This window comes from Idiotropiscis lumnitzeri, chromosome 12 (genome assembly GCF_059441095.1).
Source record: "Idiotropiscis lumnitzeri isolate Australia: NSW breed Sydney's pygmy pipehorse chromosome 12, RoL_Ilum_1.0, whole genome shotgun sequence".
NCBI classification, from domain to species: domain Eukaryota; kingdom Metazoa; phylum Chordata; class Actinopteri; order Syngnathiformes; family Syngnathidae; genus Idiotropiscis; species Idiotropiscis lumnitzeri.
In genome coordinates, this window is record NC_142402.1 from 14,048,950 (window position 1) to 14,076,591 (window position 27,642).

At 42.1% G+C, this 27,642-nt stretch overlaps 1 protein-coding gene across 1 annotated transcript in view; it reads left to right on the forward strand.

The window, feature by feature from the left end:
* The first annotated feature begins 12,087 nt into the window (after positions 1 to 12,087).
* Positions 12,088 to 27,642, forward strand: part of ptch2 (patched 2) — a 33,698-nt gene continuing 18,143 nt past the window's right edge. The window contains exons 1-5 of the mRNA XM_088311818.1: positions 12,088 to 12,663; positions 14,925 to 15,117; positions 26,339 to 26,528; positions 26,611 to 26,680; positions 26,770 to 26,861. Of these exons, the coding sequence (XP_088167944.1) occupies positions 12,514 to 12,663; positions 14,925 to 15,117; positions 26,339 to 26,528; positions 26,611 to 26,680; positions 26,770 to 26,861 (695 nt within the window). The 5' untranslated portion in view covers positions 12,088 to 12,513. The remainder of the gene's footprint in view (positions 12,664 to 14,924; positions 15,118 to 26,338; positions 26,529 to 26,610; positions 26,681 to 26,769; positions 26,862 to 27,642) is intronic.

The following is a 27,642-nucleotide window of genomic DNA, read 5'->3' on the forward strand; positions in this document are numbered from 1 at the left end:
TGTGTGTTGCACACTGTGCAGCTGTGAAAACCAGAGTTGTCGAGCAAAAGCGGTGGGAGTGGTGACCACAATGGAGTGGGGGGTTCCGTTTATTTGTACACAAAAATGGTGTATGTGTCAGTTCTGGACCACCCAGCTTGATCCTGTATCAGTTAACACCAACACCCCGCCCTCACACACACTCCTCGGAAGAGGAAGCGTACTTCGAGCTGGCGCCTTTCTTCTTTTTTTTTTTTTTGCCCTCATCCCCACCACAACCTCATCTTTCCCCCCTTTAGCTGTCACGAGATTTATTGCATCCCTTCGGCAAAGCATTTCTTAAATTACAGGTTGGAAGTTCTTTAGTCACGAAGGAGAGAGTTGTCGATGTGGAAGCTTTGTTTTTTGCGTGTGATTTACGACGGCCTCTTTTTTCCTTTTGTGTGAGGATTTAAAAAACGGGATGATTTTTTTGAATGTGTCAGTAGTGGTTGGAGGAAAGCCTCGCTGATGAGAGAGCATGAAACACTTACATGAAGTTGACTTTGAAAGCCCCGGCCAATGTCGCTGTAGAGTCACATCGGTAGCCCATCATGTGGTTCGTCAAAACCTCGCTCACCGCAGGATGCTTTTCAAAAGTCCCGACTACACATGTGATGTCACAAACACGCTAAAACTCGTGTGCATCCACTCACTCTCAAATGTCAGGAATCCATTAGCTAATAAATTGTTTGAAAAAGGATCTGACTTAACGTAACACTACTTGGAAAAAGTTAGCGATATTCGGCTTGAGGGTGGAATTTCAGGATGCACCTAATTGCACCATAATTCTTACAGGTGAACTTAATTTGACCTTTCTAAAATTTTGATTGACTTCCAACAGATCTGCAATGTTTCAGTACTTTTTGCACAACTTGCTTTACTCGGACGAGATGATCAGCTCACTAATGTGGACCGATTAATTTCTTGGTTGCGTTAAAAATTGGTCATCGGACAGTTGATCAACGGGACCTCGCCCTTGACAGACTTCAAACAAGATTTTCTCAAAGGAAATTTTCTTGGATCAAGCTCCTGTTGTTGTCAGTTGTGTCCATTTCATCTTTTCTGGGATAATCAGAAGAAGTGATGAAGTGATTAAGCGTGGTAATCGGGCATTTTCCCTCCCTTCCAATTAAACCCATTCTCGGGTTTCTCTGAACGACAATGTTCGAAAACGAGTTTGCCAGCAAAATTTGCAGTTTTCTCCTCGAACAAACCAAAAAATGCCAATTGGCTTTCATGTTACAAAATGGAATGTTAAGTGTTCTGGAAATCCCTGAATGGTAACTGGTTACCCACGTAACACATTGTTATTGTTCCGAATAACGCCACCTCGAAGGCCTTGAGTTTCAGGCTATCTATCAGCTAGCTTAGCGGCTACCTTTTCAGGTGGCCTTGCTTTGAGAATTGACTAACATATTTTGCCAGTGACTGAGCTAGCGATCGTATTTACTGTACAATTTAGCTTGCTAGTTTGCTGTGCCACCCTGCAACCTTTTGATTTCAGTGAGGCGTCCATGTTCATCGTGCCAAAATACGTGATCAGCAATGAATCCATTTCAAGCTTTAGCCATTCTCGCTGAGTGGTGAAGTTGGCCCATTAACTAATCAGCTGGTCGGTTTAACCCCTGCTAGATCATAGTTCTGATTCATTTAATGTCTTTATTGAAGAAAAAAAAAATGATTTTCTTCTTTTCCCTCTGGGTACTTTCAGGTTGATGGGGATGAACAATGAGTGTCAATTTGGTTCCAGTGGTTGTTGGTAGTACCATATTGACTCACATCATTAAAAAAAAAAATATGAAGTTTCCTTCGTGTAAAGCTGCTGTGTCCCATGAGTTTTCTTGTTTTAAAAGTCATATTGACTGCTGTTTAAAGCAGAGGTCTCAAACGCCGGTCCTCGATGGCCGCTTTCCTGCATGTTTTATATATTTCCCTCCTCCAGCTCACCTTTTTGAAATGTTCCGGATCATTGTCAGGCTCCTGTTGATCTTGCTGAGGAGCTGATCATTTGAATCAGGCGTGTTGGAGGAGGGATACATCTAAATCATGCAGGAAAGTGGCCCTCGAGGACACCTGGTCTAGGGGATTGTTCTAAGAACACAACTCTACCTATCGTCACATAACTCTATACGATTACTTTGTCACATTGTTTCGGAATCCGGCGTCTACATTTGAAAGGCACACCTGAACGTGTGAAAGTCCAAGCCACGTTTACGGCACTCTTTAACATTTTTCAACCATCTCACACTCTGACCTCTCTCGCACGGCTCATGATGAGACGTGGCAGCTGCCAGTGTTTGCATAAAGCTTTTGTATATTTATACAAAGACCCCGGAGTCCCCTCAAGACAACGCCACCGTGGCTGAGACCGCCTACCAGTTCATTTGTGTGTTTGCTCGTGTGTATGTGTTCGCACATTAATGCCTGCACTTACCTGTGTGTGGCCGTTGTTAATCTGCCGTCTCCCAAACTCAGCGCACCACTGATTTTGTATGTGTGTGGCAGTGAAGTTCTGGACCTCAGATGTCAGTCATAGGCAGTGGTCGGTTAAATAGCCAAAAAATGTTATTTGAGTACTGTTACGTAGAAGAAAAGGAATCCTCCAAATAATTTCTTGAGCATGAGTTAATCCTAAAAAAAATGTTTTGAATGATTTATGATGGCCTTTTAATGAGAGCATAAATGTTAAATAGAAGAGATTTTATTTTCTCAATATCTTGGCATTCTGTCATAATGGTTTGTCCTCATATACTTATCTTAATATTACAGCTTTTTATTGTGCATCAATCGCAACTCTTTCTGTGTGTGTGACTTGTCCACCGGGGACAGTATAATTCTGTATAGTGTGCAGACCAAACAAAGAAGACTTTCACAACTACTGTGACTCAGTAAATTGCAATGATATTATTATAACTTTTTTGCCAGTGAGTAATATTACATCTTTTTATTCTCGCAAAATTTTCGCATTTGCTGCATCATTGGAAGAACCGTACCGCTGTGGCTGGTACACCAACGGAGGAATCTCAAAAAGTAATCTGATCCATGGCCATCACTTCACATTTTAAAAAATTATGTTTAAACTGCTCATATGTTGAAGATGTAGCCTCTAATGACTATTTAAAAGATGTGCGTCAAAGCACTTCTCATGCCAAGTAACAGCATCCCACTCCTACTTCAGTTGTTGTAGAGACAATAATCATCTGGCATCAATGTCCCACTTTGAATAGAGAGACTTTCAACAGGAATGTTCGCATCGGATTGTTTTCAAGCATGGTGTGGTCGGTGGTGGCCTCAGTGTTCCAAATGGGTGTCGACAGTTGATCGTCCAATTGTCATGTTGACACCCTCTGATGTCTCACATGTCCCTCCAAAATAAAATACAGCTGTTGTTACTGGTTGGTTTCTCCAGCCGCACTAACCCTTCGCACTCGTCACGACACGCAGTACGTGTGGTCGTGAAGGATCGGCTCCCTCCGGCCAAGTTTTCGACATATCAGCCTTCGCTTTTTGTTTTCTTTTAAAACTAATGAAAATGATGTCTGGAAATGAAAGTGTAGAGTTGCAATGAATCACCCTGGATAAGAAAAATAGTGTGTTTTGTGGAGAATGTCGGTGGTAGAGGGAGGGAGTGAGTGACCTTCCGCACGTCAAATTCGTGACGTGAGACGTGAACTGTGAACGTTCAGAGCGCATATCTACGTCTTAGATGTTTTACTTAGATGCTTTTCTTTTTTTTTCAACAAAGGGAATGCGTATACATATTTTTAACATCTTACCTGGTGTTTTACAACGTGAGAGAGATCCCAAGACAATCACCGCATGAGCTTCCTACTTTTAAAGTGTGCGGTTTACTTGCATAACAATGTCTCCAACAATCGCGAGTGTCTCCCTTATCTCCTCCTCTCGCAGTACCAAAACTGACCTCTGAGAGGCAGCACAGTGCCACTGGCCATCCAGACTGCAGGATAATGCAAAGAAGAAGAAATAGGAGAAGCTTGGGAGGCTCGCCGTTATCTGGTAACTCCATCGTGGTTCATTGTGTTGAAAGTTGGCGTATGATGCGTTACAATTAAAAACAGTTCAAGAGTCTCATTGAAAGGTATCTTGACATTATTTGGTCAAAATACATCAGTGAGAAAGAATTACATCCCATTTAAGAAACACTTAGCAAACTTGTTTAAATTATTCGGGGTGCAGTTCTTTTCTATGCAGAGTACGCTCTTTTGTTGCCATGACAACAGGAGGCGCATCAAGGGCGTTGCAACAAAACGAGCGGCTACTCAGTGTTGCCAACTTAGCAACTTTGATACTAAGTGATTTTTTTTTCCAACCACCTCACTACTTTTTTGGGAGAATGACTGGTAAGAATAAATCTGTACTGCGTTGGAACGTCAATTGACTGGCACTTTAATGGCAGTTTAAAAACTCAATGTTTTGTTTGCAATTAATTAAAAAGTCAACTTTACATTTCATGTCCCCATCTGTTTTTTTTTTTTTACTTAAAGAATCAATTCAACAGACAACACAGGACAGGAAGTAAGGTGGAGGTAAATGTGGACATAGAAGAGAAGGTAGGGTGGAGTTGTAGATCTGTGGAGGGGGTGCAAAGGGGATGGTCTGGTGTTGCGGTGGCAGTGTCGGTGGGGGGTTGGCCGAGAAGCTGGGTGGCTTCATGGCTTGAGGGCTGATCGTGGGTGAGCAAAGAGACACAGCGCGCGAGCGGCCCACCCAAGTGGCAGTCAGTCAAACCTGCATGTGTATGCCTGTGTGTGAGTTTGTGTGTGTGTGTATGTGCGCGTGTGTATTTGCTACTGACCCCGACATATTAGCACAACACTTCCTCAATTTGTCTTCTGTGTTCTCCGGCCACAAATGAATTTCCCCTCCCACTTTTTTTTTTCTCCTTCCACACGCTACCTTTCAAGATGACACCCCTCACCCCCTCAAAACACCCCCCCCTACCCAACCAGCCCACCTCCAACTAACACATAGCAATACCACCCCAACCACCCCCGTCTCTAACTTAAACATCTGAATGCATGCGGCCTTTTTACAAGCTTTGTAGTTGCAACACTTGCTTATGTTGCTAACAATGTGTGTGTGCGTTGTGACTAAGACACCATGTACGGCATCACAACCCCACTGACACACACACACAAACACACACAGCCAGACATCCCTGCCTGCCACATTGGTGACCCCCCACCTCCCCCCAAGGTAATTAGCTAAACATTGGCTGGGTGGTTGATTGGGATCGCGTCTTAAATGGCTTTGCCTGTAAAGTCACAGGAAGAAACACACTAACAACCTGATTTACGCTCTCAGGTGGACTTTTATCTCCTGTTCGACGGTTTATTGCAACATAATTCGCCAGCCGCGTCGAGGATTTTCCGACCGAGTTATGCAACAGTCAACCCATGTGGGTTTTTTTGAAAAACAATAAAAGAATATATTGTCTTAAAAAAAAAAAAAAAAAAAAAAAACTGGTCTAAATTGAATGTTGAAAAAAATAAAACATATAATGTGTGACATTACAAAAGTTGCCATGCCAAATTCTAAGGGAAGAAGGAGAAAGTTGCATAATTACTCGGGTTATTGAAATGTTACAAAAATACTCCACAATTTATGAGGAAAGTTGCAGCAATGGGATAATTAAAAATACAGTTGTGCCTTCAAATACGAGTGACCCAATTTACAACTTTTTTTTTGGAGATACTAGCCAGAGGTCGGACAAATATTTGCTTTGACTTGTGAACATGCAACAGTTTGGAAAATAGTGAGCATGTCTTCAAAAAAAGCTACTACAATCTGTTTAGTGCCACGTCCTGTTTGATATATAACTAAACATAAAACAAACATATGATCAACAATACGTTTTATGTATTTAAAACAACCACACAACTTTGCCTCCTGGTTGATTAATGCTAAAACAAACTGTAAAACGCCATAGATGGGATAACAAATAACATCAATATTCACAGTGTTGTAAAAGTCTAAGAAACTGATATTTTAACACAATTGCATCAGGACATACACACAGGCACATTTTCTTTATCCTCTACAAAACATGAATAATATCACAGCAGTTTACTGAATCACAGTAGTTGTGAAAGTCTTCTTTATTTGGTCTGCACGGCTTTACAGTTTTATACTGCCCCCAGTGGCCAAGTCACACACACAGAAAGAGTTGCAATTGGTGCACGCAATTCTTTGCATTTTTTTTTTTACATTATGTTAGTTAAGTTATATCTTGTGATAACTTATTTCATCTTAATATTCTAATATGTTGTTTTATATTCAAATTATTTTTATGTATTTATTTTTTATTATTATTTATATTAAAACCTTTCCCCTTCATAATATAACACATTTTATACAGCAATATTGCAACTTTCTTTGTATTTTTATTTTGCTCAGGGGCAAACTGAATGTCACCTTATCCGTTATTCTTGTGTTTACGGCAATATACTCATAATTCTATAACTTAATTCTTGAATTATATTTTGTATTAATATTTCAAGGGTGGTCCAAACGCACCTTAACTTCTAGAAATATTTGTTGTAGTATTTCAATTTCTAATTGTCATATTGTCCAACCTTGTCCAGAATCTTTACACTCTTATAGCCATGTGTTTGTTTATCCATTTTCACCAAATGTTGTTAAATAGGATTGTCATACATTTTCGACATTCCTGTGTACAATGTGATGCTGATCCAAATTAGGGTTGTTAAGCCTTGGTGGAGGTCTGAGCTCAACTATGCACCATTCTAATTGTTCTCTTTAATCAGACGTGATTGAATGTTGTGAATGGAAGTTATCTAAAAATTGTTTCCCTTATGTTTGCTAACATTGTTTCACACACTGAGAGACTTGGGAGGTTTGTTTTAAGAGCACAGGTCCGGGTCGGCGTCGCCACCTGCTACACTCCGCCGACAATACCTCTGATACAAGCGCACAAACAAAGACTTGACAAAAAGTGCATTTCTGTGGTTTTGTGTGTTTTTGGCCCCCAGAAAGGCGACCATTCATTAGGGCGACAAAAGGCGCTAAAGAAATGCATTATCATAATTAATCTTGTGCTGAAGCTGTGGGTGGCAGCTTCGCCTCCTTTCCGAGACTGACAAGAGGCGTTTTTAATGCAGGAAAAGTGTCGCTCTGGGTAACTTGTTGCCTTTTCATTGAATATTGGGCTAATTATAGAAAAGTAGGGTGAAAACTTGTGTGTTCTTCTCAAATATACATGTAGTGGAACACCCAAGATGAAAATGTTTTATGTCACCGTGGAAGAAGTCCATTTTTCATTGTTATTGTTTTATTCAAACTCAATGCCTTTAAGGCCTTCTTTGCTGGCCGAACATAATCAAGAAATCAAGATCATATTCTTCACATTGATGTCATATTATATCATAGTGTTGAATTTTTAGGGGAGAGTTTTTATCCAATTAGAATTCAGCTAGCTCGTGTTGCTAGGCAGATTTCAGAAGTACGCACGATTCGTCAGAGGCCTTCAGATACAATCGTGCAGGCGTGTTCTGCGTGTGCAAGGAGGATTTTACGGTTGATAGACAGTTACAATAGCCGATCAAATCACGAGTTTTTGACCGTAAGGCCTTCTCGTGGGCCTCAGGTTGAAGGTGATGAACGGGGCTTGTCATTGGATACTCTGTTGTGCGGGGGCGGCACTATGCGGAATCAACACACCCGGAAGTCGTAACTGCGACCGTTCGAAAATCTAAAATATATTACATATTATATATTTTTTTTAACCACAACGGCCGAAGGAGGGAAAGGTGGGGATTAAATTGCGGATACACTTGCGGAGCCATTTTCAAGACCGACCTTTCAAGAGACGCTCGGTCGTCCGACACTCACTCGGTAGTGGGTAAGTGTCTTTTCTGTATATTATTTATCCAGCCGTGTTGTCATGAATGGTGGTAATATGAGGGGGATTTATTCAAGTCGGACTTAGTAGGACTTCACTGAAGGCCTACGTGTGAAATTCGTTTGGGAAATATGAATTAAGCAGCAAAATTCACCCGTTTTTATCCATCTCATGGGGCGGCCGCTTTGGCACTTGCTATCGTCTGAAAATGACATCACAGTGGCTCAGGGCTCTATTAACAACCAGTCACCTGTCTTTTGAGTTTGCTCACGTGACATTCACAAGCTGAGCTGTGAATGGCAAAAAGTCAATTTTGTGTGGAAAAACTAAATATTTCATACAAACAAATCGAAATAGTACCAGGAAAAAGTCTCAATCTGTCAAGAATTAAATCAAAATTTTATGAGATTAAAGTTCAAATGCTATAAGAATAAAGTCGTAATCTTGTGACAAAATAATTGTGATAATACTAGAATAAAATTCTAATCTATTGAGGTAAAAAAAATGAATCAAATGTTCCACACAGAAAAAGTTGAAACCTTATGAGAAAAAAAAGTCTAAAACTAAATCTAAATATTTTGAGAAAATCTTCCAAGAATCCAGTCGTAATGTTAGAAGTAAACGGCTTAATGTTTCGTAGGAAAAAAACTGTTGTTTTAGTAAAGGTATGAGACCGTTGTATTGTCAATGGAAATAGTCTCCTATGAAAAATTATAATAATAAAGCATGTACTGTTTTTTTTCGTTTGTTTTTTAAACCTCATTTGATTATTGTTTGACTGTTGAACCCGTTTGAACCTCAATGAATTCTGGATGCCCCCTTTTTTTAGTCGGGGTGTTAACAATAAATATCAAAGCTTCTCAAATTACGCCGATACTGAATCATCATATGTTTAATCTTCACTGTGTTTGAAGCCCTAAAATTATTTTGCCATCCCGTTTACATTCAAAGAAGATGCAAAAAAAGGCACTTGAGAGCAGATTTGATCCCTCTTTCTTGCAAAAAAAAAAAACACATCGTGGGTCTGAACCTTGAGGGTGTGGTACTGTTGCAGCTCCAGACGGACAGACGGACGGACGGCCAGCCATGCATGCATGGACGAACGAACGAATGGATGGATGGATGAATGGAGCCACTGGGGAGTGATGAAATGTACTCTGCTCGTTGGTAAGAAGTCGAGGGGGGAATATAAGAGTTGCTGGAAAGATGGAGGTCTGAGTAGTGACGTGGACGCACAAGAGAGACCATGTGGGGTACTGAGAGAGTCTTGGGTGGTTTGTGTACGCACTACAAGGCGAGGCGCTGTGATGGCAGATATCTGCGCAGCGCATGGTCATCTCCGACGGTTTATTTATCCAAGGCCCTCCAGACCAGGCCTCGGACCTCCCTGAGTTTGTTAGGCTTGAAGGGGGCCCCTACCGCACAACCCAATTCTTCACATTCCACTTGAGCTGCCATTTCCAGCTGCCTATTTCCCTCTACCGCTCAAACCCAGACCGAGCCTGTCAAGCCGTTTTCCAACGCGGTGGGAGAAAAAAAAAAGTGCACCTCCTGAAATGTTAGTGTTCCAGCTCCGTGATTATGAGGAAGAATAGATGGTAGATTAGCAGAGGTACACGCAAAAAGTGAACAAACCGTCGTGATGATGTGTTAAAGTTTGGGTTATGCGGGACGCATGCACGTTTCACGCAGAAATGAGATGTCCAGAATTCGGTGTGGGAAACCAAATGTGATTGGGCTGCAAGATTGTATCGGGGTACTTTGGTGGCATGCGCACCCGCTGATGATGTCGGTTTCATTTTTTTTTACATCCTGTTTAATAATTCCGTTTCTGTAAATTTTCAGAAAGTTCTAATAGAGTAGTATTTTTGTTATTGAGAAAATAATAATTACACTCTAAGTCATGGCACAACGGTAATATATTTTTGGGAATTGTTGCTCTCCCTTGCGCCCCCTCCAGGCGTCATATTTTGAGTTAAATGTGTTTTCTATCGACAATTACACAGACCGCACGATAATCATGCCTTGCGCCCTATTGGTGCAAAGGCCACAAAAGCCAACTCAGTGAACGTGCGTGGTCCCCAAACTTGCAGCTGTCAGTAGTGGACTGAAGCCGCGGCACCAACACCTAAATCCAATTACCCCACATCAGCTTCCAATTGTTTTTAAGTCAAGCAAAGGGGCTCAAATTAGCACCAGGCGCCTGACAAATGTTCCCGTACAGCCTGCGTCGCTCGCCCTGCGAGGACGACCGTGTGTTATTATGACACGTTTGTTCACTCTCGTACTTTTTGCTTGGCAAACTACACTTACAAGCTTTTTTTTTTTCTTCTTCTTTTTTTTTCGAGGATTATAAAGCAGTTTTGTCTGGGAACCTTCTTTCCAGGCTCATGTGAGCGCCTTTGTGAACTCATGAAATCATGCATGTCAAGACGTGGAACCGTTCCAAAGAGTCTCTAGATAAGAGTGTCACTCTGAACCAGGCAGCCACCTTTGAGGGTCTTTTTTTTTATGGGGGGGGGGGTAGGATACGTACTGTACTATAAGTCTTGTGACACTTTAAGGAAACTGCAGTATTATGAGCGGTAAACTTAGTATTGACACGTCTTCACATAGATTCCTGTGTTTGCAAACTTGCATGCATGCACTACGAATATGTGTGGGTTGATATAAGAGGAGGGGTGCATAATTCTGTTTATAGAGGACCACAGTGTAATTATTTAAGATATATTATGTGCATTTACTATAAAAGTTCCACTGGATTCCAAAATGTGTTATTTACAGTTTCCTTCAACTGTAAATAAGTCCATAAAAAAGAGCAGTGATATGGTACTGTATGGTGCAAACACATGAAGGACTTGGGTCATTTAAAAAAATGACATATCACATATAAGGTTCACATTCTGAGTCATTTATGTGCTGATGATTTCAAATAAATGCTGATATTGCACAATGATAGCATTAAGCAGGATGTGGCCGGTTATCACGTCAACTGTTTCTGTTAGAAAAAACGAAATGCGACACATGCTTAGCAAATATTTGACAAAAGTTGACAACTTAAAGGGCCGCATAGAACTACTAAATGAGATACCGACTCATTTGGCGCATTTTCTTCACAAAAATCAGCTCAAAAGTCAAAACTTTAATATTATTTGTCCTGCATGACATATCTGCCCCAAAAATAGTAGGCCTACTCACATTGTATCATACAATCGAGCAGTAAAAGGCCCAGCGTAAGTACAACTAAGCCGTGTCTGCCAACTAGTGGTGAATGGTGATAGTGCAACTTAAAACTTCATTAGACCCCCTGTATACTTGTTGTTTGGTATCCGCGGACTCATGTATTCACTTTTTTTTCCAGATTTTTTTTTTTTTTATTTATTTTATTTTTTCTTCCACAATTGTTTTTCCCATCCACCCTGGTGTTTGCGGAAAGATTTCGTGTATGTTTATCAGAGTTTTTTTTAAGAATTTCTTTGGTTTGTAAAAATAAATATATTTTTTTAATTAAATTAAAACAAAGAAAATACTAAGCAGCCACTCAGAACTTGATGTACAATAATGAAAAAATAACGTGAAAATGTGTAAAAGAAAACAAAAAACTACTTTAACTCGAAGCGAATAATATGCACAAACTGGAAGTAATTTAACTAACGGGGAACAATGACAGGGAATAACACACAAGAAATAATGTTCACAAACAATGCACATTAATAATGTACATTAACACATAGTGTGCGTGTACAAAATTTGACTAAACCGAGTAATGTAGCGAAACCCGAAAATTATAGGCCCAATTGGGAACAAGTAGACTACCATTGCGCTCTAACTGGTAATAATGTTCTTAAACTGGGAATTATGTGTACATACAGGGAATAAAGTGCACAAGCATGCAGTCAAGTCAGCGAGCAAGCGTGCGTGTGCGGGCTTTATTGAAAGAGTTCCTCTCTCTCACTTCCCTCCTCCCTCCCTCTCGCTCTCTCTCTCTCTCTCTCTCTCTCCCCCCCCTCCCTCCCCCTCCACTCCCAGCCCAGGCAGCAGCAGCCTGGGTGGTCTCCCTTCTCGCTCTCTCCCTTCCCTCTCTCTCCATTCCCTCTCTCTCTCTCTCTCCACTTTGGTGAGCTGTTGCTTAGCAGCTAATAATAGGCGATGTTTGCAAAGTAATTTGCCTCTTCCTCGGCCAATGGGAGCCGCGGCACTTTTCCATCAAAGCTCTCTTTTCAGGATTTGCCGAGAGGCGAGCTCGTCCAAATGTTGCCGCAGCGCGATCGGAGCTAGACGTGACGCGCGCCCACCAGCAAGACCACCGCTACAACTACTACCGATACTATCCGAGACGCTGTTATTATAATTTTTGATTTTATTTTTTGTATGTGTGTGTTTTTTAACAACTCCGCGATCGAATGACGACTGAAGGATCTTTACGTATTTGGGCGCATAATGTTGGGATGGAGTTTGGCGACTCGTTCGGCTCCACGGAAGACTAGCAGGACACTTTCTTCCAACTCGTCGGCGCCGGACGCGCTCCTCTCCCATGTCGGATTACTGCGGCGCTCTGTGAAATCGCAGCCGCTTTGTGTGTCGCTTCGCCCCCCAAGCCTCTTCGGACCATGGCCTCGGATAGCGGGGTCCCAGGGGCCGGCGTTTTCGGAGAGTTACCCCCGAGCTACGCGCGCTCCCGGCCGGCCACCGACGCCGACGCGCTCCGGAAAGCCAGCGGTTACTGCCACGCCGCTTTCGCACTTAAACAGATCTCAAAGGTGATCACCCAGGATTTGGTTCGTAAAGGCATTTTCTGGGGGGTATGGGTGTTTTACTGGGGGTCCCAAGACCAGCTCTGTGGGAGCCCACTTCCAAGAAGTCTCATGTATGGATGACAAGGTTTGACTATTTTAGTGTCAAGGTTTGGCTTTTTAACGTAATTAGTATTTAATTGCTTCAGGATTAACTGAATTGAATTTACAGTTAAAGGTTTTGTTTATAAGGGTTTTTATTTGATGGTGCTGTGAGGTGTTTTTAACTGGGGGTCCACAAACCAACACTGTGAGAGCCAATCTCCAAGTAATCTCATGTAAGACTGGACTGCACTTGGATGAAATTAGTTAGTTTGCTAGTTTCATTGAATTTACATTAAATAGGGGATTTTGTTTAGAAGGTCATCTTTTTTGCTGGTTTTAGAATGTAGTCTTTTACTGGGGGTCCCCAAACCAGCCCTTTCTCCTCATACTCATGAATGTCCAACCATACCAAAGAGTCAAACCTTGACATCGAATTAATGGGAGTTACAGGATTATGAGAACAAGTTGGCTATCTTGGTGATAGGAATGTTTTGTCTGAATTATAATCCTTTACTGAGGGTCTCAAAACAACCCCTCAAGGAACCAAAATCAAATAAGTCTCATGTATGATTGAACTACACTAAAATATCAATATCTGACAGACGACTTAAAGGTTTAAGTACCCGCTCAAGCAATCAGTAGTAGCCAGTCAGATTTAAGGACTGTAGATGCCTCCACCGTTTGGTAGACCATTTGTTTTTTAAATAAATGATTTTACATTTATAACCGGTTTTCAAATAAAGGTGTGCTGTTGCACCCTAAACAGGTAAGATGAAGATGTAAATTGTAGAAATAGCAGACAGCATTTGGTTGAGGCTCAAACTGCCCGAAAGAAATCTAAAATGCAAACTCGTATTGGTTGTTAAAGGGTTATTGAAGTGTTGACTCGCATTCCCATTCCGTGTTGTTATAATGTCACACATCCCGTGCGTGTGTTTCTGGCTTGAGGCAGCCCCTCAGAGCAGCACGGTGGGCTCCGCCAGGCTCTTGTTTGGAAATGCGGTGGGTCCTGTGAAGGAATTCACTGATTGAGTTTGATCTGACAAAGCATCTTTTCGGACCGCCCGGATGCTTGGATGTGTTTCAGCGCCGCGGAGAGAAGGGAGGGGAGAGAAAGAAACACGGCGGTGACAGTTGCAGCGCTTGCGAGCGAAATTTCAGGCAAATATGCACACGATCGAGCAAGATAGATGAGTTGCAGGCTTGTTTGGAATATGCCGAAAAGTTAGTAAGTGGCTTGATTAATGTGGAACGTTGGAGACTTCCAGTGTGATAATTGAATCCATTCTTAGGCCCGATGTTGGCGTCCGACTCATCTTTAATTGCGTTGCGTCATGGGAGATCCTGCCTCAGCATTGGACCCGGTTCATATGATGTATGCCTGCTTGCTCTTAAACTCTGCAGAATTCATATGTTGTAAAATTACGTGCAGAATTGCCCTTGATGGAACCACAAACGTACAGTATATCATATGTCTAATAATGATGCCCCGTGATCGGCTGGCAACCAGTTCAGGGTGTGTCTCGCCTCTCGCCCAAAGTCAGCACACCCACGACCCTAATGAGGATAAGCGGTGTAGAAGATGGATGGTTAACAATTCACTGAATGTAATGCTACACCAACAAAAATCTAGCCAGAAGCTGAGCTGCACTGTGATTGTTTGCAGACTAGGTGCATTGTTGGACCATTTTATCTTATAACCAGGATGATTTCTAGACCTTTGGGTGACCCAGGCTAGAAAGACCATGATGGCCCCAAAAATCTATAACAACATCAACAGATTAGCAAAAATCCCTGTCATTGAGATTCCACAATTTTCCAGTCGGGTCGTTGATCAGGAACAAGATTAGCCGTTTCTTGGAGCCTCCTTCCAGCAACTAGTCAGTAAAAGCTTGTGAGATGGTTTTTGTCATTGATTTGGTCCAGAGTCAGTCGTCTCTTGGGGGCCCCTTCAGACCAGGACCCAAGTTAATTGCCCCAATTGCTTGCCCTTTTGCGATGTCTCTGCCCTTACCTAATCTGTTCTCTGTAATGACCGCCCCTTCATATTACACAATTGTCACTGCCTTTGTTAAGGATCAGTTTTACGGCTAGTTCTGAACAGAATTTGCATCTGACTCATGGTTTACAGTGTACATCATCATACTGACTGTCCTTTCGCCCCCCCACTCCTTCCACTCCAGGGGAAGGCGGTAGGTCAGAAAGCACCCCTGTGGATCCGCGACAGGTTCCAGGCCCTCCTGTTCTCTCTGGGCTGCCACATCCAGAGGCACTGCGGGAAGGTACTCTTTATCGGACTCTTGGTGTTCGGGGCCCTTTCGGTGGGACTCCGAGTGGCCGCCATCGAGACGGACATTGAGCAGCTGTGGGTGGAAGGTGAGTTTAACATGTTTGAAACAAAAGAAGCGAGGCCGCCGTGCTTCCCGTGTTTTGGTTAATCTTTCTCGGTTTGATGCTTGTCCTGACTCCTGATGGGTGCCAATGGTGGCTTTAACGGTAATTGTGAGCTTGTGTCCTCAGTTTATCGGGGCGGTACTTTTGGTATCACGTGTTAACAGATTCAGTGTCTGTTTGGTTAAAATTGCAAGGCGGTCCGCGTTGACAATGAAGTTTCATTACGACGGTGGTGACGTAAGCCAGAACTACTAACCTAGGTTACGCACTCGTAAAGTCATGATCACAGTAAATAGCTGCATGTAAGACACGTAAATATCAAATTATAAGACAATCACATTGATAGCAATTAGGAGGTACTGAATGTGCTTTCCTGTACCTTGTCATGACGTAATGTATTGCCGCTGTGTCATTGTTTTAGTAACGTCGAAATTTTGTATGTCGAACCGCTAATTTCGTTTCTGGAGTGGCGAAGTAACCCAAGTTTATACACATGGTAAATCGGATTGTGCTATAGACGATCACCAACCTATTCTTGATGACATCATAAAATTATAAGAGATGAATATTTGTGATTTCGAAAACACTTCAAGGTTATAACTATGTAATAATCAAATGAAAAACAGCAAGCTATGCAGTTATTCTTACGCTATGGGGAAGTCTATCGCTAACTTATGTTAACACTATCAAAACCCTAATTTTTGTAAATATTTGTCAGGAACACGTGGTCTTCAGTCTGAAATGCTCAAATAAAAAAACAGGAAGTACGGCAGTACACAAACATGCCTTCTTGTGACCATGTATTTGGAGCCTGTTGCTAACCAATGCTAACATAGTCGTAAAGTCATATTTTGTGTCGATAGTGGTTTGAAAAACAGTTCTATGTCATAAATGGGAAACAATCAAATTAATGTCGATCTGGTTGTATAATTTTTTTTCGGGACTACCTTTCCTTAAATTGTTTCATCAATTGTTGTTTTGGTTGGACACTGACGCAATTGGGAGAATCTTTCTCTGTAATGCTGTGAGCGCAATGTCAGGTCTTGGATAGGGATGGAGCTCAACTTCCCACAGCTGACGTCATGTTGGCGCTTCTTTAGACAGCTAGCTAGTTGAGACTGAACCAACAATGCACTTGGTTCAGCCTCAATTTGCATCAAGACACGATTTATCAACACTCAACTACAATTATGTAGTCGGAATGATTCCATCTGGTCTATTAGTACGAGGAGCTCATGTGTTCTGTCAAGTGGAAAGTGACCGTGTCGCACCTCACACACGCTATCTTCTGTCCGGCCGCCGCTGGGTTTTAGGTCAAAGTTATCTGCACGTTATTTTTTTTTTTCAGGGGCAGAAGCAGCTTTATTTGGTTTTTCACACTGGCCAAAATTCCTTTTAAACCCCCAGGCTTTCAGTGCCGCGGCTGATCCCTGCAGCAGATGGACTGTGTGAATGGTTAGCCATCTTTGAGAGAGGAGGGGAGTACTGGGGGGGTTCTGACACCCCCCCCCCCACACACACACACACACCTCCCCTCCCTCCTCCTCTACGGCTCCCTGTGTGGTCCCTAACTATTCTTGGATTCCATTCAACAAGAGGCGAGGCAGGCAGGCAGGCACCCCCCCCCCCTTCTAAACCACCGCCTCCTGCCCTACCTCCTCCTCCTTCATGAGTAGAAAAAAATTTAAGTGAATGCAGCTGAAGTTTACCCACCTGTTTTGCACGCTCTAAAAGCGCCACAGCAGTTGGTGAATATAAACAGACCCTATAGGGCCTTTTTCGGCCCACCATGTCAGCATAGGTTGTGGCGGGGTGTGGGGGGGGGGCAAGACGGCTCCAGCCTGAACGGAGTTGTCGTAGCAGTTGCAGGCTCTTGATATTATTGTTGAATTTCGACAATTTGAGCTTTATTTGTCAATATATATTCATTATCAGCAGTAACAAAAGTAGTCGCTGTTTCCTTTCCCTTTCACGTCTTAATAGTGTCAAGATTTCGGATTACCTCTTGAGCTAATTGGCCAGGACATGTTTTTTTTTTTTTAAAAGAGATGTTTGGACATTTGCGTGCCAGTTGTTTTGCTGTGGGACTGAAGGAAGGAACGGGGCAGTGAGGAGGGAGTGCGTGCGTGCGTGTGTGTGTGGGTGCTTAAAAAGGAATGCTGTGCCTTTAAGAGGCCGTGGCCATGTTTCTAAAGTTTCTGCCTGCCTTGTTTCCACCAATAGCCCATTCACAAAGCTGCTAGGGGCCTCAATGGAGAGTAAAGTGGTTGTGGGACAAGGAGTGGTTAGTTCTCGCACGCACAAATGCACGTAAACACTCACATGGCCGCACATAAACCGTAAGACAAAAGACACTGATAAGAGGGATCTTTCAGTGTAGGACGCAGATCTTTATTTTTTTTTCTTTTTTTAATTGGCCACATTGAGGAGCCATGTATGAGTGTGTGTAGACTTATGGCTCCAGCAGTTGGATAAATGTGTTGGGAGCTTTTGCCTCGTGCCCCGGAGGAAGCCCACGAAGGCACGGAGAGAACGTGCAAACTCGCAGGCGGAATTGAACCCACGACCTGTGTACTAAGGCCGTCCTGCTAACCAGTCGGCCAATCTATGCGAATATTATTCAAAAATACAATACAGACCAAATTTAATATATATATATATATTTTTTTTACATTTTCATTTGACTTTAAAAATCAAATACAAATGTGACACATATAATTATTTTTAAAGCAATGTACATAGTATTTTTTGAAAAAATCAAATGCTTTAAATTATGCAAAATAAGTAGTATAAAAACGCCCCATGTATTTGTTTTAAAGCAAAATAATTTTTAAAACAACTATGAATGAAAAAATATAAAAAAAAATCTCATTTGTTTAATTTCAATTAAATTGCATTCATCCCACGTTGTTGTTGTTGTGATTGAAATAATAAATAAGAGAGATAGAGAGTTTTTTCAAAAATAATTGATGTGCTTTAAATTATTATAAAAATGCCACAGATATTACGGTAATAAAACTTTTTCAACACCAAGTACTTGGCATCTTTAAAATAACTTAATATATGTAAGACACTTTTTTTTGCTGCAGTGATAATTTAAGCAGCATCTTATAAGAAAATAATCGCTTGAACATCATCTAATCTAAACACTTTGCCACCAAATGATTGCGATTCCTTTGGAATGTGCTTGGTGGAGGTGTCATGATCTTTCACATCGTGACGTGTGTTGTTTTGACAACTGTCCTCACGCTGCGCTCGCACGTTCACACTGTCATCTTTGTCGTCTCTCTGCGTGCACAGCCTGACTTATCTGCTGTGTTGGTGTGTCTTGAGATTCTGGGCTTCCTTCCTCCTCCAGGTTCGTCTTTAGTCTTCACACCTGTGTGGTAGTATAAGGGTGTTTAGTCTGATGAGGGATTTAAAGCCCACAGAGAAAATATGACACACACACACACACCCACACACACCCCGCATATCTTTAAAAAAAAAAAAAAAATGCACGTAAACGACATTTGCATACTGTAAGTAGTCATTATCCCACTTTCAAGTGTGATAGCTGAGCTTGGCAACGTGTGACCCAGCCAGTATTGTCCTTGAGGAGGGGAGTAAAACGGGAGGGTCGTAAAAAAAAAAAAAGAGAGAGCGAGAGATGCAGGAAGAGGAGAGTGATGGGAGTAGACACCCAGGAGGAGGGGGGGGGGATGGTTGAGACAGGAAGACTGGAAGTTTATGACTCGCTGACACTTTTTCGCCTTGCCTTGTCTCGTTTTTAAACATTACAATCCTGTCAGTGGTGAGGTGTTGCTATTGAAAAAAAAACACATCTGGGGGGTAAAACAAAAAAAAAAAGGAGAGAAAAGGCCTGAGTGTTTCTGTAAACAAATGCTTCCTAGCCGAGTTTTAGGTGAGCTGTGACAGACGCGTTCAGTGATTCCAACTGTCCAAACACCAGCGCAGGCGAGAGAAGGCCGAGCAGGCACACCACATGTCCCATAAAGACGATGACAGAAGTGGGATTGCGGGGAGGCGGGTGTTCAAGACCACAGCAATGCGCAGTACAGTCAACTAAGCATCCAAATGAGGCTTGATGAGAGAAAGGAGAAAACACCTCTGACTTTGCAAAAATTATCATTTTTTTTTAATTTTATGGCCGCTTGGGAGGAGGGGAATTTTTTTTCCCCCCTGTAAACAAACCACAGCAGGTAAATGCTACAATTCATGTGAGCGCACACAGCGGCCCAGTTCGGACAGAGAAAGGGAGCTCTATGAGGCATTATTGGAGGTGAATAGTGCGCGTTGGGTGCCCCAGCTAGATAAATAAACTCCCCGCGCTCAGGGCCTAGGACCTCACTGGTAGAGAGAACAAACAAGAGCAGAGTCAACCTGGGTCACCTCCAAATGTTTATTTCACCACCCCCCCAACACCCCTTTTTTGTACTCCATCCTTGCTTTTCTCGGCATCCCCTCCAAACAAACACACACAGAGAGCAGGACCACCCCTCAAATTAACTTCACATCACACAACTTTAGCGTTAAGATGACGAGTGTGTCTCAGCTTGTCTTTATGGATCACGAAGTACAGTTCGATTCTAACAATCAATTATGACGTGAAGGCTTGTGCTGCAACGATTAATCAAATATGATAATATTAATAATAATAATCGACATAACTTGACACAACCAATTTAATATAGCCAACCCCCCCTCCAATGTAAAATGTATCGCTTTATTGCACAAACAAAACAAAACAAACGCGTAAAGAGCACGATCATACCATGATATATGTCACATATCTTGAATGGCCACAACATACGCAAAGTTGGTTAACCAGCTAACAACTAGCCAACTCGACACTCTCATTCGCTGACGCCCATGTCACTTACCAGGCCAAGCCCCGCCTTTTAACGCCAAATACACTCAAAGTACAGATACTACAGTAGAACGTGTAGATGTCATGGGGATAAAAATTATACCTGTACCCCAAGTGAACGTTTTTGGGTTTAAAAATGCAAGATTATTATCTGATTACTCAATTCATCGATTGTTCAATCGGTAAAATACTACAATCTGAAAATATTCAGCTCCCACGTTGCTGTGTGGACGTAGGCATAGCTATTGGACTAAATTTCCTGAATTTGTGAAATTTATCAATGAGCAACTCATTGTTGTGAACTGAATGAATGAATAGCTATAATTACTTTTTGAAGGTTCTGAACTCCTGATTCCGAGCACCATCGTGTGTATATAGCGGTTCTTCCCTCAGATGTTGTGTTTGTGTAAACTTCTATCGACAGCAAAGTAGTTGAGGTTGAATTGATAGCATTCTCTGCTAGTCGCAGCCAAATAGTGCAGTTGACAGAATAGAAAAAACATATTCGATTAGTCAATTATCCGCTAATATTCGAGCGGCCCTTGACAAAGTAAAATAGGATCGGCTTTAATTCACCCTGAGCGACCCTGAACAGGATCATCACCAAAACAAAATGGATGTATGCATATTTACCACCAAAGTGTCATGCATATTCACTTACTATTTTTGGACTGGGAGCTTTCATAGAGGCTGTGGATCGCAAATGGAGGATTCTTTGGAACGCTACAAAGCAGCGCGGAAAAAGCGGCAGAATGAAATCTCAATCAATACAGGGTGTCACCCTTTCTTTCTTTCGCAGAGGAGCCGACGCTTTTGTCTTTGCCGTGCGTAGCATAAAGTGACACCAGTCACCTCTGAGTTTGCGCTATTTCCCTCGTAGTCATATAAAACCTAGATGTAGAGGAGACTGGATGATGTCTTGGTACTTAGGGGTTAAAAAAAAAAAAGAATGAAAGAAAGAAAGAAATGATTCCCGGGCTCAATAAATTCATTTCTGCTTTCAATGAGACCAGCAACGTGGAAAAATTTTGCCTTTCAGGCCGGGATGAATGTATGTTTCAACCACACATTAAGCAGTATTAGCGGTCAGTGGAGTGTCTAATGTGACTATTTTTCACAGTGGCCAACACTGGCCGCGATTAGCATAATTAGCAGAGGCAAGCCTATACATATGGAAATGGAAAGTGCCTAAATGCCAGCCCTGGTGGAAATTTATGTGAGGTGGCTAACACCGCTGGCACATCTGAATAGAATGTAAGTGAAACAGATTTTTTGTTTTTTTTTGTTTTCTCTGTTTTTGACTGTAAACAGCTCATTGTCACACATATTTTATTTTTGTTGTTGATGTTGTAATTCTCCAACTTTAAATATTATCCAACATTAGATAAGGATTAAAAAAAAAAAAGCACACACTGTATTTCTATAGGTAAGATAGCTAAGTGACAGCTTGTCTCTCTTTTTTTTCTTTTTTTTTTTTTTTTTTTTGCACCCCTCCCAGCCTTCCCATTACCACTCCCACAGTCGAGTCTGGCATTGTTTTACCGGCTGGGAACGTTTTGGTCCATTTGCTTTTTGTTGTGAGGAAGAGGGAAGAGGAAAAAAAAAAAAAAGTCCCGCTTTATTTTATTCTGTTGTTTGTTTGGAAACATCTGAAAGAAATTGAAGAGTTGACTGACAACAAAAGGGCGGTGCATTGAGAGTGGAGCGGCACTCTGGAGGGCCTGCCCATCTGCTCGGACCAGCCCCGGTTCTAGTTTGGTCCACATGTGGCAAACGGGACAAAAAAGTGGACATCCATCCATCCATCCATTTATCCAGCCATTCATTTTCTATTGTGCTTGGCCCTCATTAGGGTCAAAGGTGAGCTGGTGTCTATCCCAGTTGACTTTGGGCGTGAGGCTGTGTACACTCTGGACTCGGGGTCATCGTGTTGAGTGGACTGAAATAGGGATGCTTTATTTATTTTCACGAGCCCTCTCATGTAACTTTATAAATGCTAAATAAATTGGAAAAATAATGGTGATGGGTTATAATGTGAGGAATTTGAATTCATGACGATAAACTAAAAAGCTGACATTCATCCATCTATAAGGACTACAAAGTGCACTTTCTATTTTTAAGAAAATTAAAGGATTTTAACTGCGCCTTATGGTCCAAAAAAGATGAGACGCATGAATTTTAGCTATTTTTAACTCACTGATAGGTGATTGGCTCCAAAATCCTGATTGGGTAAAGCTCAATATATAATCGATTAGATAATCATTTTTTTTAAATTAATCAATTTCATTTTTTCGTGAATTGATTAATTGCATCATAAAGCAATGGATTCAAAACAATTTCCGTTACTAGGCTCCAACCGTTTTGAGCTATGTCCATGCTAAGCTAACGTTAGCATTACTCCTCTCAACACAAACAAGAATGCAGAATCGCATACTTGATTACGTCTCAGAATGACAAAAATGTGGTCAAATAGCCATCCCTACTACATAGCATGGCACTTGTTTAGCAGGTATATAAAAAAAAAAAAAAAAGCCCACATGTCACTTTCAGCCCTCCTCTTCTCGGGTCTTCCTCCAGAACAGCGTGGGGCCTTTCAGAGGCCCCCCCTAATCCAGCTAATCTACCACACTGAACTTTGAAGGTGGCCTGGCCTGACCCAGCGTGGCCTGGAACAGAGGACTAGGGCCTGTACGCCACCAAAGGAGAATAGAATCGAATAGGTTGCATCAGCTCTGTCCCGTAAAGCCTCGTATATAAATTTCCTTCAGGTTGGGAAATTTAAGCTTTAAGGGGAAGGGAAGGGTCACGACGAGAGGAAATGACTGAGGTTGCTTGAGTCCAGCGTTTACGTCGGGCCACACACGTTCATCCAAACATTAGGTCTGTACGACTCTGAGTCATGAAGCCATGTCAGGGCTTGTTTTGACATTTCTCTTTACCTTCTCAGTGTTGTAACTCTTTGGTAGGAGCAGTGAAAGACTGACGGTATTATTTCGAGGCTTTTTTTTTTTTTAATTCATCTTTAATCACACTGCCGACCACGGATTTACAGTTTGACTCCCCGTGTAGTAAAACAAGCATCCACTTGGGCATTCAACCCCTCCATTTCCAGTCTCCTCACTCAAAGGTGTTTTTGCTTTTTAATAGCCCCTGAGGAGAACATTTTCCGACGAACGGTCTCTTTAAGGTTGCGGTCCACGGGTTGAGCGAGCGGGGGGGGGGGCACCACGGTGAAGAAAGACGAGAGGAGACTCAAAGGAAAGACAAGTGGTCCATCTGGGGCTGAGCAGGATTGAGCGAGCGTGGTGGTTTGTGAAGTTGAGGTGTTTGGGGCCGGACGAGGGGAAAGAGCGAGAGAGAGAGCAAGAGAGGAGGCGAGAAGGAGAGAGGAGGGCGGATCGGGCCGCCTGGGTGGTCCAGATGGGAGGAACGAGACACAAATAGCTATAATTTACTTCAGGAGGCCTGTAATTACAGAGCCAGAGTCTCTCTCGCCGAAGCCACCCAGTTCCTGTTGGGATCAAAACCCCGACGCTTTAGAGGTTAACGTACGAAAGGACAAAAAAGGTTTTAACAGATGTCAGTGCAAGAACTTCTATTTTGTCTTTACACGTTGGGAGGTAGCTTTATATCTCATCAGCCATTAGAATCTTTTTATTTTTGTTGTTGTTAATTAATCACATCCTGAAGCCAATGAGGCATAAATATTGCTTCAATCACAATTAGTTTGCTGTTTAAAGAAGTGAAATCTTTTCGATTATCTGTTAGATCTTAATGATGGCGCAACTTTTCCAGGCGACATTATTCTGCTCAGTGCAACATGGAAATAGATGTTCAGAACGTTCACAAAGTCAGTCTTCTGCATCGTTGAAAAGTAATATTTAGTTGTTGTTGATATTTCGTCCGGGATGCCTGCTTCTGATTGGGCTCATCTTGGGCCGATTGCCTTGTAGTTGTCAAAATACAACCCCTGATTGGAATTAGCTCAAAGGTTCAGCCAACTTATTTTTTGTTTCCAGCCACGGATCTGTGAAGCTTTTTGGTGCATCCCGTTACAATGGACATGTCCACCCGATTTCAGTGAAACTAGTGAGAGGCTCATTTTTTTTCCCGAACCTTCGAAGGGGCATTACTGGGAGGTCGTTTTGGGGACCCCTGCAATTCAATTTTAAGCGGGATCCACATCCAAAAAGTGGTGCCATTTTGCGGCCACCCCAAAAAAAGTGATTAATTCATCGGACAAATAATAAATGATTTTAAGAGGGCCTTCACACCCCCACAACGAAGCAATTTCAACGCTAATATATGGATTCATAATAGATCCAGTTCTCCCCTGTGTGAGCGCCAATTAGACCAAACGTGATCTGTGAGGAAATGACCTCAACTTTTACTGTTGCCATTCTGGCCAAATGAAAACGTCTATGTCAACATTGGGAGGAATGTCCATTCGGGCCGATGCACTGAGCTCGACTCCGGCGACTGCAAATAAACGTGGTGATGCGATATCCTCCAGCCCCGCTCGCACCGAAGGTAATTAAAGCCTTGAAAGTGCGGCATAGGAATATTGGAACCAAACACACCCCCCCCCTTCCCCTCCACTCCCCGAGGTCCAACTTGATCTCACACGTTCCTCAACGTTTGTTTTTTCTTTTGCTCCCCATCAATTACTGGCTGCATGGGGGAGGTGCACCGCACACGAGTGTACAGTCAACCCTCGTTAATCACGCAGGGATACGTTCCAGGTGAAAATTCGCAATATAGCGAGACCCCTGAGCCCAAATATGCATTATAGACACACTTCGACATACAAATGGAGCCTATAAGATATTACGCAAAAAAACTGTAGTCCACTATTGCAAGGAGTTAAGTGATACGTGCCCAAGATTGAGTGCAATGCTGTGAAAGTGACGACAAGAGTGACAAGAGTTAGAATTAAGGAGGAGCTACTTTTTTTTCCCAAAGCTTCCCACATTAGCCCCCTCCTCAATCTCCTCCCGGCATTGTCATGTAGCGGGACAACGAGAGAGGGGCAGACGGGCCCTCTGTGATCCGGCGCGGCATGTTTCATGTCCACTTGGCACAGGCACAGATCCCCCCGGCTGGCAAACTCTTTTCAGGGCAACCTCCTGTAATTAGGAGGCTGGAGCGTATATAGCTCACACACACACACACGCACACACACCGCACACACACACAGCACAGCATTCCTCTTCCCCTCTTTCATCTCCTGCTCGTCTCGCTCTCCTCTTCGTCGGCGTCTCTCCGACACGGCGTCTTTAATCAAATCCATTTACTTGACTTTATTTGCCTTTATGTCTTTCATCCTCAACTTCTGTGCACAGCAAACCGTCTACAGCGAGCAGGCTACGAGGAGCACCCATTGAAATACCTTCTCTTACCCTTAGAGTAGATTGCAGTCATTTTTTTTGTTCTTGTTTGGGTACCAACTGAAACACACACACACGATTATTTCAAGATATCGGGTGCTTGTGAATGCTGTTGATACCAGGCACCAATACTTCTGACAAAAATGTCCGACATCCAATTAGTCCCCCTCGCCAGTAGTTGGCGCTACACTGTGGCAGATTGACATCAGCAAATCAACGTGTGTCAGAAAGAAAAATTTGTTTCATTGTTCACAATTACCGAGTATTGTGTTAACTGAAATTTGAATAGCATTAGTAGTATCGGTGCTCGGTAACTGTGAGCGCACAAGCGTGAATAGTACTGGTATCTGTCAGAAAAAAAAATGGTATTAAACATCCCTAATGCAGCAAAAATATATATGAGGATAAGCGGTCCAGAAAGTGACTTTTTTTAATATATTTTTTTAATAAATCATGATAGTTTTTTTTCTTGTGTTCTCAAAATGTAACAATTTCCCAATTCTGTGTGCCATTGCATCTTATCCTAGCATCTTAGCCCCATTGCAGATGAACGGATAAATTAGATTTTTTTTAACGTATGTGAACTAGTCAATGGTATCTGGGATGGTGAAGGGATGCGGGGCATTGGGGGACTTTTTTTTTTTTTTTTTTACAAACAGGGCACATCTGTTTCACAGAAGGAGCCAATGTGAAGCTGCATTAGTCATTTCTCTTGGCCAGACGTTGCCTTGTGTGAAGTGCCTTCAAAACCAACACTGGCGAGGGCCAAGGGCGTTGCTCGATATACACGTGTGGGGGTGTGTTCATGTGCAAAATATATGAACACGCTTTTATATACAATCGGGCCAAATGTGTAACATTGATGGATGCCTGCCGTGATGTGTGAATCCAAAAGACGAACTGCTTATTTAAAGGATCCTTTTTTTTTTTTTTTCCTTTTTTTAAGCTGGTAGCCGGGTGAGCCAGGAGCTTCGCTACACCAGGGAGAAGCAAGGCGAGGAGTCCATATTTACCTCACAGATGCTCATCCAGACCCCCAAAGAAGAGGGCACCGACATTCTTACCCAGGAGGCATTGCTGGTGCACATGGAAGCTGCTCTGTCTGCCAGCAAGGTGCAGGTGTCACTGTTTGGAAAGTAAGTGGAGAGCTTTGTGAGCTTTATCTTTCGTTTAGTTTGATAAATATAGTTTAATATTTTTTTTTGTTTGCTTTCATAGGTCATGGGATCTCAACAAAATATGCTATAAATCTGGAGTGCCTATAATTGAAAATGTCATGATTGAAAGGGTTAGTTTCAGCATACTTTATTATTATTTTGATCAGTTTAATATTTCCTCATTGTGTGTATTTAATTGATGCTGTTTTCCCATTCCCAGATGATTGACAAGCTATTCCCTTGTATGATAATCACCCCGTTGGACTGTTTCTGGGAAGGCGCAAAGCTACAGGGAGGGTCCGCCTATTTACCGTAAGTGTTGAGATACTCAAGCCCATGCGGTTCTTAACTCAGTTTTTATATGTTGTCTTTATAATAGACAGGCCTCAGTAGTACATTTGAGGGAAAGCATCTTTTTTTTGAATTTGTGCATTTCAGTTAATGAGTGGCATCAGCGGATGAAGCCACTCTTGTGCCCCTTTTTTTAATCAACGTAACAGATATGATGGTAAAATGGGTATTTCTCTGTAATTTTGTATTGCGCATTTACACCAATAAGCACCGTCACCTAATTGGACTTAATATCTTAGCTAATGTGAAGGAACAATTACATTTTATTTTAATCACAGCAACAAGTTGAATAAGACTAAAGGCTAAATTTGATACTTTTTGAAAACTTTATTTCTTGGTCATTTTTCTACACGCATTTATATACACAACATTGCTTAGGCTAACACCTGCGAGCCCGTTTAAGTTGGCTTGTAGCTTAACAGGTTTTTTTTCAACACAGCAATTAGTTGCTAAGGTGCTAAAATGATCAGTTGTCAGTCATTTCCTGATTGCGCATTTTAAATAATACACACCAATGCCACCAATAAATTTGACCTTACCTAATAGGAGCTAACAAATATTCGGCTAAAGTTAACCCATAGTCTTGAACCTCCCAAGAAATTCTTTTGAAGTTGCTGAGATAATATGAAAATAGGAATAGTAAATTCTGCTGTCACTTCATAATCCGTATTTTTGGGTCATTTTTCCACACATACTCACACCGTTAAACCGGGTACTAGCTAAAATCCACCAGCCGACCAAA